A 14,459-nucleotide genomic window follows, 5' to 3' on the forward strand; every position below is an offset into this window, starting at 1 on the left:
TGCCATGTCCATGAGCTCATTGCCAGCACACGTGTCCGAGGCAGGTGTGCGTGTCAGATGCAGGACCAGTGGGGGCTCGTCTCAGGATGGCGGTGGTTTTAAATGGCCCCTGGGATGGATGGTGGGAGGAGGAGTGCAGACTTGAGAGCTGGCTCCAGGGAAGGCTTTGGTGCAGGCTGTGCAGGGAGGGAAGCAGGAGCTGCCAGCCCACAAACACCTTCCCTTCCCCTGGGAGGGAAGTGCAGCCGGTGTAGCATTGTCCTCCAGCCGTACGCGACTTTTGCAGGGGAATGTTTTTGTGCATTTAGGGGTTGTCTAGCCAGAAAAGAGCCTTATAATCCTGTCTGGTCTCACTATTACTGTCTTTTATCTGGGTAGGAGCCCTCTCTGTTGATGCACGTTTTTCTGTGTACGCAGATATGTACGTGCCAGACTCATTCCTCTTGGTCATTTTGATTTAAATAGGGCCTCTCCTGGGTTGAAGTAGTGTAGCAGGCTCACTCCAACCAAATTACACAGCAATGCTACAGCATGGGAAGGCCTGTAATTGCAATCCCAGAGAAAAAAAGTCAGCACTGCACAAGTTGCAGCCTGGCCCAAATAGTGGAAATATCTGATTCCAACCTCCACATCTGAGCTGGTAGCGGTGAGGACCCTGGATCTGTCTCTGGCAGCGAAACCACTCCCTTCCCCTTCAAAGTTGGACAGGAGGGCTGACTGCGTAGAGCTTGGAAGTGCCCCGCTGGTTGGGTTTCCCCTCTCTCTCTTTTGACACAGCAAAATTAATCCTGCTTAATGTAGGAAATACACCTTGATCACAACCTTGGGGCTGGTTTGGGTGGCAGAGCAGGATTTAACCTCAGGAAGGAAAGGGGTATTGTTCACATCCCCAGTGGGGCAGCTGTCGTTCAAAGGCTGTATTTAGCTTCAGGACTCCCACAGGGGTTCATCTGGCTCTGTGTCCATCTGACCTCTAGTGAGTCACTCTGGGCTGCACAAATTGGAGCAATAAACTGCCCGGGATGCAGCCATTACCTGGTTCATGCACATGTGTTTGACATGGGCAGGGCTGTGTCCCACGTCCCAGCTGCATCTGGCAGGACTGAGATGGAGAGGAGGCCCTGAATATTTGCTTGGAGGCAGAGCAGGGAAATGCTGATGAGGTTGTTTCTCCCGTTCATTTGCTTGGTTGTATTGCTAATTATGAAGCTTTCTACGTCGCAGTTTGGAGTTGTCATGCCCTCATCAGTGTGGATGCTCTGAGCACTGTAATAAGTCATTCCTCCTGGCTGTCCCTGCTAACCTTTCTCCTCCGTGTTGCTAATGGGAAAGAAGCTGGGCTCAGCCCCCGCATGTTAATGGCCTGCAAGGGAGTCAGCTCAGAGCAGGCAACGGGGAGCTGGTGGGAATAGGGAGTGGAAAAGGTGGTACAAGGAGTTGCATGGGTGCTGAGTGATAAAAACCTGGTGAAAGTGAAAACAGAGGTGCTGTACAGTGGGAAGGATGTGCTGCTGCTTTTGTCACAGGGGTTAAAAAATTATGAACAGCCAGGAGACACAGTACCTGTTTCTTTCCGAGAGCTGCAGGCCTTTGGGGTAATGAATTCAAAGAGTCTCAGTGCTATTCCCCAAGGGATACCATGTCTGCTTTCTAAACCTCTGTGCCTGCTGCTCTTTGTTCTGACAAATACCAAGCCTCGGAGAACAAGCAAAGCTTTGGATCAAAGTCCGTGTTGGAAGCAGGAGGCTGAGAGAATGGGGTGGACTGGCAGAGCTTGCATGGTCTTAACTGGGGGTAATGGGGGACTGCAGCACAAGGTGGAAAGGTTGCCCGGACCTAGCAGATGAGTGCTGAGGAGAGCACTGGAGATCATGGATGCAGTACTGTGGCCATCAAATAGGTCTCGGACTGAAGCAGCACATTGAGGCAAAGCAGTGTCAGCAGAGATGTGCATGGGCTGCGTGCTCCTCAAGTGAAAGGGACTGAGCCAAACACCAGGGACGATAACTTGTGGCCAGGACATGAGGAGATGAGGTCTGTGCTGTGGATCTTGGTGACAGACACATCCTTTTCTGCCCTCTTTGTATTTGCCCTCTTTGGCCCTCTTTGTATTGCGGTGTGTCTGAGGGCTCTGGTGTTACTTTTAAACCTGCACAGGTAGCACGGGCACTCCAAACGCTTGAGCATGCCAACAAGGTGAAAGGGAGAAAGCGCCCATCAGGCCACCATTGGGCAGTCCTTGGGCAAGCTCTTTCCTAAGAGTGTTGCTGTAACACCCCTACAAATCCAGGCCTTGGAGTTTATTTCATTCTCTTCCCTTTGACAAGCCACTTCCATGGTGTTATTTTGTGGACAACATTTGGCTTTGCATTTTCCCAGAACAAGGCCCCTGTTAAGCACACCAAGCCAGCAAAGTGATCTTCTTTAGCAAAAGCATGGTGCTCTGCACTACTTGGGTGCCACTGAGTGCAAGATCTGTTCTGCTCTTCCTGTGTCCCCCTGCACTCTCTGACTGTTCTGCTTTGCTGAGTAACTTTTGCAACATGTTTTCATGGTGCTTCCACTGCCTCAGCAAAGAAAAGCTCCACAAGCTTCAGTGAAGGGTGCTTAATATTTAATCCCACTTCTGGTTTGCATTACAGCTCCCTGTTTGAATGAGTGACTGTTCTGTATGGGTCTGCCGCGCATTTGCCAGTGTCGGTCTGAAGAAGCCTGCCCTTTAAATAGTTAGTCATGGGGAGGACTAGCCAGAAGAGTCTTGGTGGAGAGAGGGACTGGCAGAAAAGGGTTTTGCTTAAAATTGCTTCGGCACAAAGCACAACCGCCGTTTATCATTTGTCAGAGCTGTCAGTCCTGCAGCTCTCCCCTTCTCCGAACTCGCTGGGAGGGCACGGGCGTGCTGTGCTCTTGCTGCTGATTCTTCACGTGGGTTTAATTTCTCTTTCTCCGCTCCTCTCCAGGGGTTCTCGCTTGCGGCTGGCATGGCAGATTACGTCCCCCAGCCTGGCTCCACCTGGCCCATGGGCCCGCAGTCCCCCCACGGCTCTGCTATCTGCCCACTGGAGCCCGTGGATTTGGGGGTCTCGGAGCAGCAAACACCACCGGAGCAGCCGCCGTCCTCCCCGGAGCTGGGTGAGGATGAGGAAGTCACCTCCCCACCGGACCCTGATGTCCCCTACCCTGACTTGGCCCCCGTTGTCTTCTTTTGCTTGAAGCAGACCACCAGCCCACGGAACTGGTGCATCAAAATGGTGTGCAACCCATATCCTTTCTAAGCTGCCCCTTCTCCTCCCCGCCTCTCGCTCCCTCCTGCCCCATCCCTCCCTCTCCCTGTCCTCCCAGGCCGCCTGGCAGGTAAGGAATGACGTTTCCTATATATTTAACAACCCGCTTTGTTCCTCGCTTGCATTTAAACAGAGCCTCAGCTCTTTTAGTGTGTGATCAAAAGAACCTGATTATGAAAGAGGGGACTTCAGAGAGGGCCGCTGGCAGCCCCAGTCACCGCGGACTGGGTGAGGGGAGAGGGGAGGAGTGAGGAGAGGTATTTTGGAAAGGCCTAATTTTCCCCTTCCTGGCTCCCTTTTCCTCTCTGCCCTGGGACAAAATGGGAGTTGCTAGCCCAGGATCTTGTCAGTGGGCTGCCACAAATGGTGGAGGTGTCTTCTCCCTCTGAGCCTGCAGGCTTTAGTGAGAGCTCATCCTGCCCTTGATGAGGGAACCACCACTGCTGGACCTTGATTGCAAGGATATGCCCTGGGGCAGACCTCTGGGATGGGAGCACGTCCTTCCTTTGCACGGGAGGTCAGCAGTCACACACGGGTGTCACGGTTCACACTCGGTGCCTTGATTGCAAGGAGGGTCCTGCAACCCACCAGTGCAAATGAGGACCACCTCTACAGCTCATTAGCACTCAGGCTGCTGGGAAACAAGTGCCCCTGTGGCTCTTGGGCCTGATACAATGTAGAAAGCAGGTGGAGGGCAGTGGCTGCTCTTTGGGTTGTAGGACCCTTCAGATGGGGAGGAAGTGATGGATTGTTGAAGAGGCTGGTCTAAAGTTTTACTTAACCTTTTTCTGGCCAAAAGTCTCAAGTGCTGGTGCTTTCTACCTGGAAGTTTCTTAGTTCCTAGCTAGGTAGGTATTATCTATAAGGATTCTTGTTATGGGTTTGATGCATTGGCTTCTAGATTAAATGTGAGTGTCCAGGTGCACAGCAGAGACTCATAAAATGTTTCTAAGAGCCTTTTCAGCTTCAAAAGCCGAACCCTGGGTGAAGTCTTGAGGTGCTGTCAGCAATAACAGATGACTTTAGAGGGCTGATGAATCTGGAGATTTGTTTCAATTTCAAATGTAGGAAAAGGTTTGAGTTTTAGATCTGAGCTCTTGTCTTAAAGCTCAGAAGCTCTTAAAAAGGTGGTATGGTCTCACACACAGGTTATGACTGAGAACTTGCTGGAGATTTTGGTTTTCTGCTTTCCTTTCTACTGGCTGTTCTGTAAAATTTTAAAACTTCATCTTGAATTATGCATTGCTGTTCAATCACTGCGTGTCTGCACTGGTTATTATGGCCTGTGAATCTTGCCCCAGCATGTGGTGGGTGCAGAGTAAAGCATGAAAGATTTGTGTCTCGGTGCAAAAGCTGAATTCAGAAAATGAGAGAAGAGTAATAGCCTGGGTTTGGGACAAAGATTTGCTCTTGAATGAGGGAAGGAGGTTGTAGGTGGAAGAAGAGAAGAGACTGTCCATGTTTTTGGCTAAAATGTCAGTCAAAACAGTTCATCCAGTTTGGTATATAGCAAGAAGTTTGTTTTGAGGTATTAGAGTTGTGTTATTCAATGAGTCTGCCGCTATATTCTTACCTCAGTGTTTAAATGTTACACATCTGAGGGTTAAAAAAAAAAGTATGATATTTGACTCTGAAAAGGACTTTTTCATCACAGCAGCTATAGAAGGAAGGAAAAAGCCTCATGCAATCAGCTGTTGCTGACATTATACCTGGCTACATGAGACACAGGGGGTGAAGCGCCACGGTGAAGCTGCTGGAAACCTTTGAAAGGGTTGTTTCAGACCTGTGATTTCAGTTCAGCGGTGTGAATTTGGGAGATGATTAGGAAATTATTTGAAAAGTGGAGACTGAGTAGAAAGGATTTAGCTCCTCCTTTGACCCCTACGCCTGAGGTCTTGATTTTGAATGGATCATGCAGTAAGTAGTTCCCATGATTTTTCAAATAAGGGATTGTTTTTGCACCCTGAGGAGTTTTTGCAGATAATATTGTTTTACTGGCATCACACTTTTTTTTTTTTAATAGCACCATAGAAATGGTGCAGTTTCATAGCCTGGCAGCAGATCACTCACTGTGGTCTCATCCCTGGCTGAGAATGAGCCTCTCTGTAAGGGAGGCTTCTATGAAAGTCAAATAATCTCTTCTAAGAATTTATATGCTTGCTTGCTTTTTTCCTTGTCTGAAGGTTTTTCATCCCTGTTGTATTGGGCTTCTTTCACACCTGTTGCATTGGGCTATTTGGTCTCCAGTGCCCTTGTGCCAAGCAGGGGCAGGCTGAGTCACTGTCACAGAGCAACACCTGCCCTTTCCTGAAGATTCAGTAAAAAAAAGATGGGGCATTAATTAAAATCCTGTTAATCTTCTCATTGACTTTCTACTGGGCCGGAGCTTCATGATCGTTGTTACGAAGTACTGCCGATGAGACTTAACATGGAAGCTCTGATGGTTGAGGACTATGTAGCCATTTTTGCAAGCACAAGCTCATTAACTACCAAATTTCAATTTAGATAATTGCTTTCTACTTACTTAAATCCCCCTCCTCTGAAGATTGTTTCTCCTTCCATGAGCAGTCCTGCAATTTTGTTATGTGCTATTAAACAACTGCCATATTCCTTTGCTGCAGTGCGGTAAGAGGAGAAAGAACCACTTCAACTCGTGCTTTAAATTCACTTCTGAATGCATATTAGCGTATAAATGTGTTATGCTGTTTCTGGAAACATTGCGGACCATAACTCCCTTTTAAGATAGGGGCTACATCTCAGGTGAAACTTGGGGTATTTGTCCCCAGAGGAGGGTATTTTACTGTGCTTTTTGCCATTGTGCTTTATGGTGCAAAGGACACTGATGCTTTGAAGTTCGGTGATTACATGTTTCTGGGGTGGCTTTACATGGAGTGTGCATGAATGCTTTAATTGCCCTGGTTTATTGGTGATTTTTCTTAAATGCTGATTAACCTTGTTAGATACAGGTAACTGCTGTAATCAGCTGGATGTGCAAGGGAAACCTGGAGCCTGGCCTGGCTCCTGGTGGCTGTGCCTGTCTGGAAGGAGCCTGGTGTTCACCAAACACTGCGTCTGGGTTGGTTTCTGTCTTCTGTTCTGATGAACAGACACGAGGCTGGGTTGTTCTGACTTGCAGACCATGGGGCTGTTGCAGCTGCAATGGTAACACAGTCAATATCTGAGATATCGGTATGAAAGAGACTTTAAAGTTTATTTTTTCCCCTTTTATCAGACCTAAACTCCATGTCAAATAGGATTTCAAGTCGATCTCAGAGGGGAATAAGGGCGAAAATATGTTTCTAAAACAACAGCATAGCATTCATCTTATGAATTTATAAAGTGTTTGGGACCAAATAAAGGGCATGGCCACATAGTGCCTTATGAATGGATCCTGATGTACTTTGCAAATTTTGAGAAGATTATGAGAGAGGTGCCTGGATGTCTGCATTGCTGTTTGACTCCTTGGGGTTCCGTAAAGACTTTACACTTCATCCATCCCTAGAGTCAAATGCAATAGATTTGGGTTGTCCTTTGAGACTTTCTTTAAAAGAAACTCTTTCCAGGAGGCCCAGACCTCCCTTCGCTGTTATATCTATAATATTGACAGTGAGAGCAAGAGTGAAGTATGCCATTAAAAAAAATCAATGCTGGAACGGTGGCAGTAACAAGAGAGGCACTGCAGTTCACCACTCCGTCATTTTCCTGCTTTTCGTTATATACCAGCCCCTTTCCCTATTTGTAATGTGTGTTGGCTGTTTAGGCTTCTCTCAGGCAGTCAAGTGTTGTGTTTCTGGTTGATTTCAGTGGTGTAGGAGCAGCAGGTCAGGTCCCAGTTGTGCAACAGCTTATATACACACTTGATTTTTAGTGCTGGGAGCTGTGTTTTATAGGGTATGGAGCAAGGTGGCCTCTGGAAGCTAATATGACTGTTTTTTGTGCTGAGGCGCTGCCTCATAGCTTATGAGCTTTAAAGATCCTCCAGGTAGGGGCTTTGCCATTGTACCTGTCCAAAAGGTCCTACCACGCTTCTGGGGGTACCTTTCCTGTAACTTGTCCTGGCAGCTGTATCGGCTTGGGCAATGTGCTTGGTACTCAAGAAATGGCACTGGCTTTGGGCAAATCGATGGGGGGAACTGGAAAAACCTGTGGATTTATTCCCTACCCCCTCCCTGTGGCCTGTTGCCACAGATATTCTGTAGGAGCCAACTGAGTATAGGATGGTTGATGGCAACAGCAGTGCTTCGTGCTGCCGCTGCCCTATGGTGCATAGAGACTTTGTGCTGCCAAAACCACAGCTTTTCAGGTGACACATGTGGCCAAGGGGCTGACAAATCTTTTGCTCATTAATGAGCTTTAGGTGAATAGGCGTGTTATATATTACACCTTGGTAAAATACCAGTTTGGGCAATTTGTTTCTGTGTGAGTGAAATTTTATGTGCAGATTCTGTGTGTTGTACTTGTTTCTGTCTTAAGCTCTTGCCTTGCATACTGTTAAACCCTGGATGCGGTCTTCATAACAACTGGATGTAGTTAATTAATAAGCAAACATCAGCTGCAAGATATTGCAAGTCTTGTAATAGCTGATGTCTGTCTTAAGGCGTGAGCTCCTGTAATGCTCTGATGAGGTTTACTTTTCTTTTTACATACGTACATTCACTTATAAATGTGTGTGCATATATAAGTCATAAAAAAGAAAGGTTCCTGCCTTTCTAATAGACAGAGAAAAGCTTGGGAATGTGACCAGAAGGTACAACAATACATCAAAAATTGAGTGGCTTATGAATTCTAAGCAGCATTCATCATTCTTGGAGTCAGCAGTACTGGCTTTTATATGCATACCTGGAAAGCACGCAAATGCATATGTTTTTCCTGCTTCTCCATTTTAAAGATGGATCTTTCCCATCTTTCTTTGCAGGCCAATCTCAGGAGACAGGTAATAATCTGGGACTTATTTGAAGACTTGTGATAGCTTGGTTTTGTTCTAGGTAATCAGGCAGATGTTGCTGCTGTGCCCATAGGAATGGGCTGATTTCTGTTGATTGTACAGCTCTGCAGATCTCCTTCCAGCCAACAGATATATCTGTATACCCAGGATGATTTTTTTTTTCTCTAACAAGTTATCTAACCTCTCTGCACTCCACACCATGCTAAATCAACTTTACAGTCGCTCCTGTTCCATGGTAAACTGAGCTGATCCAGAGTTCGCCAGCGGAGATGTGGTGCTGGTGGCATTGATGTTCCTCTTGGCATGTGCTGAGGGCATTTCAAGCTTTAAAAGGGGACAAGCCTGCTTTAGATCCTGCTGGGTTTTCTGCCACTCTGCCAGCCTCCCTACTGCTGGAATGAAATTTGCTATTAGCAAATAAGGATGACTTTTAATAAGTCAATTGTTCATGAACTTGATTAATATTTGAAGGCAGTGCATGCGCCGGGCCAACAAGGCCATCTCCCCAGGACCAGTCCTTCCTCCACTGCTCTTCTCCCCTTCTGTGTTAACAATATGAGCTTTAAAAGCAGTCATTTCCCATGCTTGTGAACTGACCCTCACTTTCCCTATTAATTCTCCTCTTGGGATGCTGGCTGGGCTTCACCCCATCTAGCTCTATCTGTCTGAAAACCAGATATCCAGACTCTTTCTGTACATATTTGACAGAAAGCCATCTTGTAGCAGGAAATTCAGCATGCTTAACTTAACCCCCCCTCTGCTTCAGAAGGCAAAGTTGCTCTCTGGAGGTGTCTCTTTTTTCTTCTTTACTAAAGAAGGGGTTTCTGGATAAAAACAGGCATACAGGGATTGCTGACTTGCATCCTGGGTTCCCTTTAGGATTGCTATGCTGTTTGGTTGCCCAAATGCTATAGAGGGAGTCAAAGGAGAAGGTGGGGAGCGCGTTTAGTTTCAGAAATAATGCAATCTGAGTATTTTAGCGTTTCCATAATGAAGTATCAGGCAATCTTGGTTTTGTGGGAGGAAGGGAAAGGCGCATTGTCTGTCTGGACTCAGGGTTGGGAAAAAGTATTTCTGTAACCTTCAGCTTCTTTTCTGAGTTAGGAACCCAGGATGTAGTTGGCAGGCAGAGGCAGGTGTCAGGGGGAGCACCATAGTGCTCAGAACCCGCACAAGTAGATGGGAAGGAAGCTGCCCCTGCAAAACTGGTGATCAGGGAGTGTCATTCGTGCGAGTCATTTGATGTGCAAGTTTACAAAGGGAAGTTTAGAACAATCATTTGCACGGTCAGATGTGGTGTAAATGGCATTTAAACTTGTGCGTTGTCATTAGCAGCACACAAGGGAAGGATGCATTTGAAGGGGATTTGCATGCTTGCGATCTGTAAGAAATTGGCTGGGTTGCATGTATGCGAGTACGCAATTCCAGGCAAGTGGGCAGATGTAAAGGGATGAGGTCTAAGTTTGGCTGGCTTGTAAGCTGGCCCTGGATATCTAAGCACAAATGCTGAGACAGGATATCTCACTGCCTCCCATCCCTTTAGCTTACTCTTTGGAGGTTTTTATAGTGAGAAGTCAAAGACTGTGGTTTGGAAATGAAGCAGGACAACAGCACAAGCAAAACCAGAGCTCTGACTGTCTGAAGCTTTAATGTCCATAGGGTCTAACAAAATCAGAAATAAGGCTGAAAAAATTCTTTGTGCATACCTACTGTCTTCACGTAAAGCTCTGAGCCTTTTCCCTGTTACTGAAGTGTAGATTCCTAGTGTTGAAGGAAAGGCTAACTGCAAAATACTGAGAGGAGGCTGTGGCTTAGGAGAGAGGTATTTTTTGTACTCTGTGTATGTTGTGTTGCTCTGTTTACCCAAAATGTGCCAAAAGCAGTAAAAGACTTGCTAATGCCCTGGTGCATCGGGAAAGTGGGGCTAGGACTCTTACTGCGATTGCCTTTTATGAGGTATCTCAATATGGTCCCTGGATTTCTGGCTGATGGATGTGGAAGGTGTGGGGAAGCAGACAGGAGAGATCAAAAGATGAAAGTCCCATCTTTGGTATAAGGCAGTGTTGTTCTGGTATACCTAGTGAAAATGGACCATTTGCACCAGCTGTTGCTCTTCAGGCTGGGTTGGGAAGATTAGTCTTATCTTGTCACATAGTACAGTGTTAACCAGTGCAGACAGTGTGGTTCGTGCCAGCCTGGGGAGGTACCTGGTAGCACCAGACCAGAGGAGAGGAACGATGTGCTCAGCCGAATGCAGGGGTGGTGGTGGTGCTTGCTTTGGAGGACTTCCCCATCCCTCCGCAAAGTGTGTTGCTGAACTGAAACAAACACTGAAAAACGCTTCTAGAGCATATTGTGTTTATTCACTGGAATATATTTTGCTTTGGAGATGAGAACCACTTACTCCCTGAAAAATGGTTGGTTTGCCTTTTTCAGCCTGCGTGAACACTGGAGTAGGGTGTGTGAGGAAGCCGGAGGAGGCTCTTAGAGAAATAGAAAGGGCAATAAAAATACTCATTTTGAGTTTAAGACCTCTAAAATACTCTGACCAGACCTCTAATTGCATGCTCTGTCATAACAATGTGAATTAAATAATGCAATTAACCACTAACAAATTGACCAGCTGCCTATTTGAGGACTTGACACTCTTCCCACCCCAGACCTTGGGAAGGGCCTGCAGCCAGATGAATTTGCTGTGTGTTGCGAGCATAATACTTGGCAGGAGCTGATTCAGGTGAGGAATGGTTAACAGAGTTGCAGCTCTTCTGCAGCAAATGATCTGCTCCTGTGCTTCACTGCTTGCCATGGGGCAGTGGCAAATGAAGTCCTGTTTGATATGTGCTTCTCTGAAATGTGGGTTGCAGCCTCTTGCTGGTAAGGGTCTCAGGAGGAGGGCTGAGAGCACTGGAAAGTGCTACGAGACTGTTGAAAGGGACAGATCCTGTTGATGGGTTGGGTTGCCTTGCTCTTGGCCGTTGCTGCTCCTTGGGCCATGGGTTTGCACTGTGCTGCTGCACATCAGCTGTCCATCAGGGAGAGGATGCTGCTGGCTCTGCTGCCCTACCCGTCTCTGCTCCCTGGAGGGGTGCTCTGGGCTGAAACAAGCAGAGATCATTTCAGGAAAAGCTTTAGAGGAGAGGGGCAGGCTAACTGAGGGGGATGGTTTTTATTCTGGCTGGGGAGAACAACAGAGTTTTGACCAGGAGCTAGGGAAGGAGGCTGAAATAGCAGGGCTGAGATGAGCAATGAAGGTAGATAAGAGTACAGCTGGACTTGTAAAAGGAGAGCTGAAGTGTGATTATGAAGATGTAAGGCAGAAACTGATGGGGACTGGTAAGTGGAGGTTATCTCGGTTGGGAACAGGTACCATGGCACCACACTGCAAATCCCTGCTGGGCTTGGCCGGCATCTCAACAAATCCTTGTAATCAATGGTATCAAAGATAGGTGTGAGAGAATCAGCATGAGCACTTGATCTTTATTGACTGTCATCAAGGACCAGTGGAGTGGGTAAGGAGATGGTGTGGTGGTGGTGTAACCCTCCTGCTGGGAGGCCCGCACAGACATTTGGACAGGCTGGATGACACAGGCTTGAGTGCAGTGCTGTGGCTGTACAGCTTTTACTTGCCCAGCCCTGGTCGTAGGGTCAGCTGGTGGGGATGGAGATGGAGACCTTAGCCTAACCTTCCTGCCTGAAGGATGCCCATCCCTGCCTCCCTTTTTTCTAGCTGTCTCCTTGCCCATTGCATCAGTGCAGATCAAGGGAGAGGAGAGCAGGTCCCTTGGGTGGGCCAGGGGATGTGCAGAGCTGTGATGTGGGTACCTATCTGTCCCCTGAGATGGTGATACCATTTATACTTACGTACTGCAGCTCACCCAGGAGGAGAGAGAAATCTGTCCTCATTGATGACACAAAACCCCACTCTTTGCTTATCCTTTCTTCCTTTAGTTTTCTCTTCCCCCGGTCTCCCCTCACCATCGCCTACCGTGCTTGAGTCTCTAAAAGCTGCCATCCCTCCCCCTCCTCGAGTGTGACTCGGAGCTGCCGAGTCCCCGCAACTCCCCCAGCAGCCCCTCCTGTGACTAGCCACCCTGTCTCTCCCCTCTCCTTTCTCCATCTGTGGCAGTCTGTCATTTTTCCCTCTTTTTCAATTTTTTTTCTTCCCTCACTGTCATTCCCAGGTTTCGCTGCTAGCAGCCTGTCTCTGGTGATTGCTGCCACCCTTGAATTGACTCTTTCTGGAGTGCCACCCTTGGTATCATGGACAAGAGGCTTCCGGGAGGGAATGGTCAGGAGCTAAAGGGGGAAGGTCGGAAGGTCAGATTTAAGCATGGTGTAACTCATTGGCTTAATTAGATGCAGGGAAAAGGCCAGGGTTCTGTGGAGATGTGTAGAGCTTGCCTGTGAAAAGAGTGGGTTTCCCTTGTCTGTGGGTACTCGCAGTGGAGGGACAGTATAGGGCCATGTGAGGGCAGGAAAGGAGACAGAGTGAGGAATCAGTTTGAGGAGTGAGGGCAATGGGAAATTACGCCATCTTGGTGAGAGGCAAGACTGGATGGATGGAAGAGTGGGGATATCTGACGTGGTGACCTGAGCTCAGTGGCTCTGGGAGGTAGCTGGTGCTCTGCTAATCCCTGCTCACCAGGGCAGACTCTCATGGGCAGATGTGGACAGATGTGAGTTCAGGATGTTGGCTGGAAGCTGCATGACTGCATCCTCCTGGCCCTGTGCCCCAGCTTGGAAGCTGGGCAAGGTGCTCAAGGGTTTGCTTACAAATGTTGAACCAACTCTGCTGTCTTAGCCATGTTCCCGACCCCAAACCTTTGTGAGAGCTGTTTCATCTTTACTTTAATAACTCGGTTTTGTTTATCACTGTCTCCCCAGAGTAGCATAAATGCTGAAATACCACAAGGGCTTTCAGATTGCTTGTAGCTTGAAGTAACTGGATGTCTTGAGAGGTAGAGTGAACCAAATGTACCTCTTGTGGGATTTCGGTTCTTAAAGAGTCACGGATGAAAAGGGCTAACATCAGTACAAATTCATCCGGGAGAAAGCTGCTGAATCCAGTGCTTGTAATGCTCGCTGTGAGATTCGCCTCAACAGGCGAGAAAAAGGGAAGGAATGGAAAGAAAACACATGGTAAAATATTAACCTCCCTACTGAAACAGGCAGTTTGTAGCAAACAGCAGCTGTTCTGTTTCATGGCATGGAAGAGGCAGGAGCTCAATATTTGAGGGCAGAGAAATATTTTCTTCCCTGCAGAGGTTGATAATCTCTTGGATCAGAGATCCAAAATCTCTGCTTTCCTTCCAAGTCTTGCTTACTATTTGGGAGCACACTAAACACCATGAAGGTGTACTTGGCAAATCTGCCTTGCCCAATCATTCACACACCCCAAAAGGATGCTTCCTATGTGTAGCTGTATCCTGCATCTTGCTTCTCAGCCAAGAACCTGGCACTTTAGTGTGGCAATAAGTCCCCCTATGAATACAATGTCCTTATTTTCTACAAAATGTACTACAGATCATTCGCCAGGCATTGTTAACAAGCATCATTATCAATAATTAAGCTAAAACATATTTGAGAAACATATGCTTTGTGATGTATTACAATTTTTATGTCATTGTTTTTGTTCCTATGTTTACCAACTTGTGATGTAATTTTTGCTTTAAGTAAGTCTCCTGGTTTTATGGGTGAACCTGGCAAGCTCTGCTTTGTCCGTAGGTGAGATTCAAGCCAGGCCTTGAAAGTGTTTGTGAAATAAATGAATTATATGTAAAAAGACATGCTCACAGAAGTGCAACAGGAATAATGTATTGCCTTTGTGGTACCACCTGATGTTCAGTGCCACTGGCCAGCCGTTGTAATTTTTAATGAAGGATGTTTTTTTTTTCCTCAAGGCAATTTTTTGCTTGCTTTTTTTCTTTCCCTGTGGCTCCTTTCTGATTCATTTCCTTGGTGGAGTAGGATAATTCCCTGCTTTGGAGTTTGCTCCTCTCTTGTCCGTTCTTGTTGACCCACTCTGTGCTGGCAACTGCTCTTGTCTTCCTGTCTGGAGCCCTCTTTGGAAGTGGGATTTTAGTGACTGGAGGGTGCCCTAGGTGGTAGCCCACTTGTGTTACACAGGAAAAGCCTTTGGAGGCAGCAATCTTCTCACTGTTTCCTTGGAATATTTTGTCATATGCTACGGCCTCCTAGTTTCTATTTCTCATAGGCTAACCCTGTTGTCT

At 47.2% G+C, this 14,459-nt stretch overlaps 1 protein-coding gene across 1 annotated transcript in view; it reads left to right on the top strand.

Annotated features, from left to right (window-relative positions):
* The window catches only part of LOC104546988 (voltage-dependent T-type calcium channel subunit alpha-1I-like), a gene marked incomplete at its 3' end in the record, with an annotated part of 108,722 nt that overhangs the window by 2,925 nt on the left and 91,338 nt on the right, over window positions 1-14,459 (top strand). The window contains exon 2 of the mRNA XM_010192523.1: window positions 2,961-3,262. Within this exon, the coding sequence (XP_010190825.1) occupies window positions 2,961-3,262 (302 nt within the window). The remainder of the gene's footprint in view (window positions 1-2,960; window positions 3,263-14,459) is intronic.

This window comes from Mesitornis unicolor, unplaced genomic scaffold (genome assembly GCF_000695765.1).
Source record: "Mesitornis unicolor isolate BGI_N332 unplaced genomic scaffold, ASM69576v1 scaffold28359, whole genome shotgun sequence".
Classification (NCBI taxonomy): Eukaryota; Metazoa; Chordata; class Aves; order Mesitornithiformes; family Mesitornithidae; genus Mesitornis; species Mesitornis unicolor.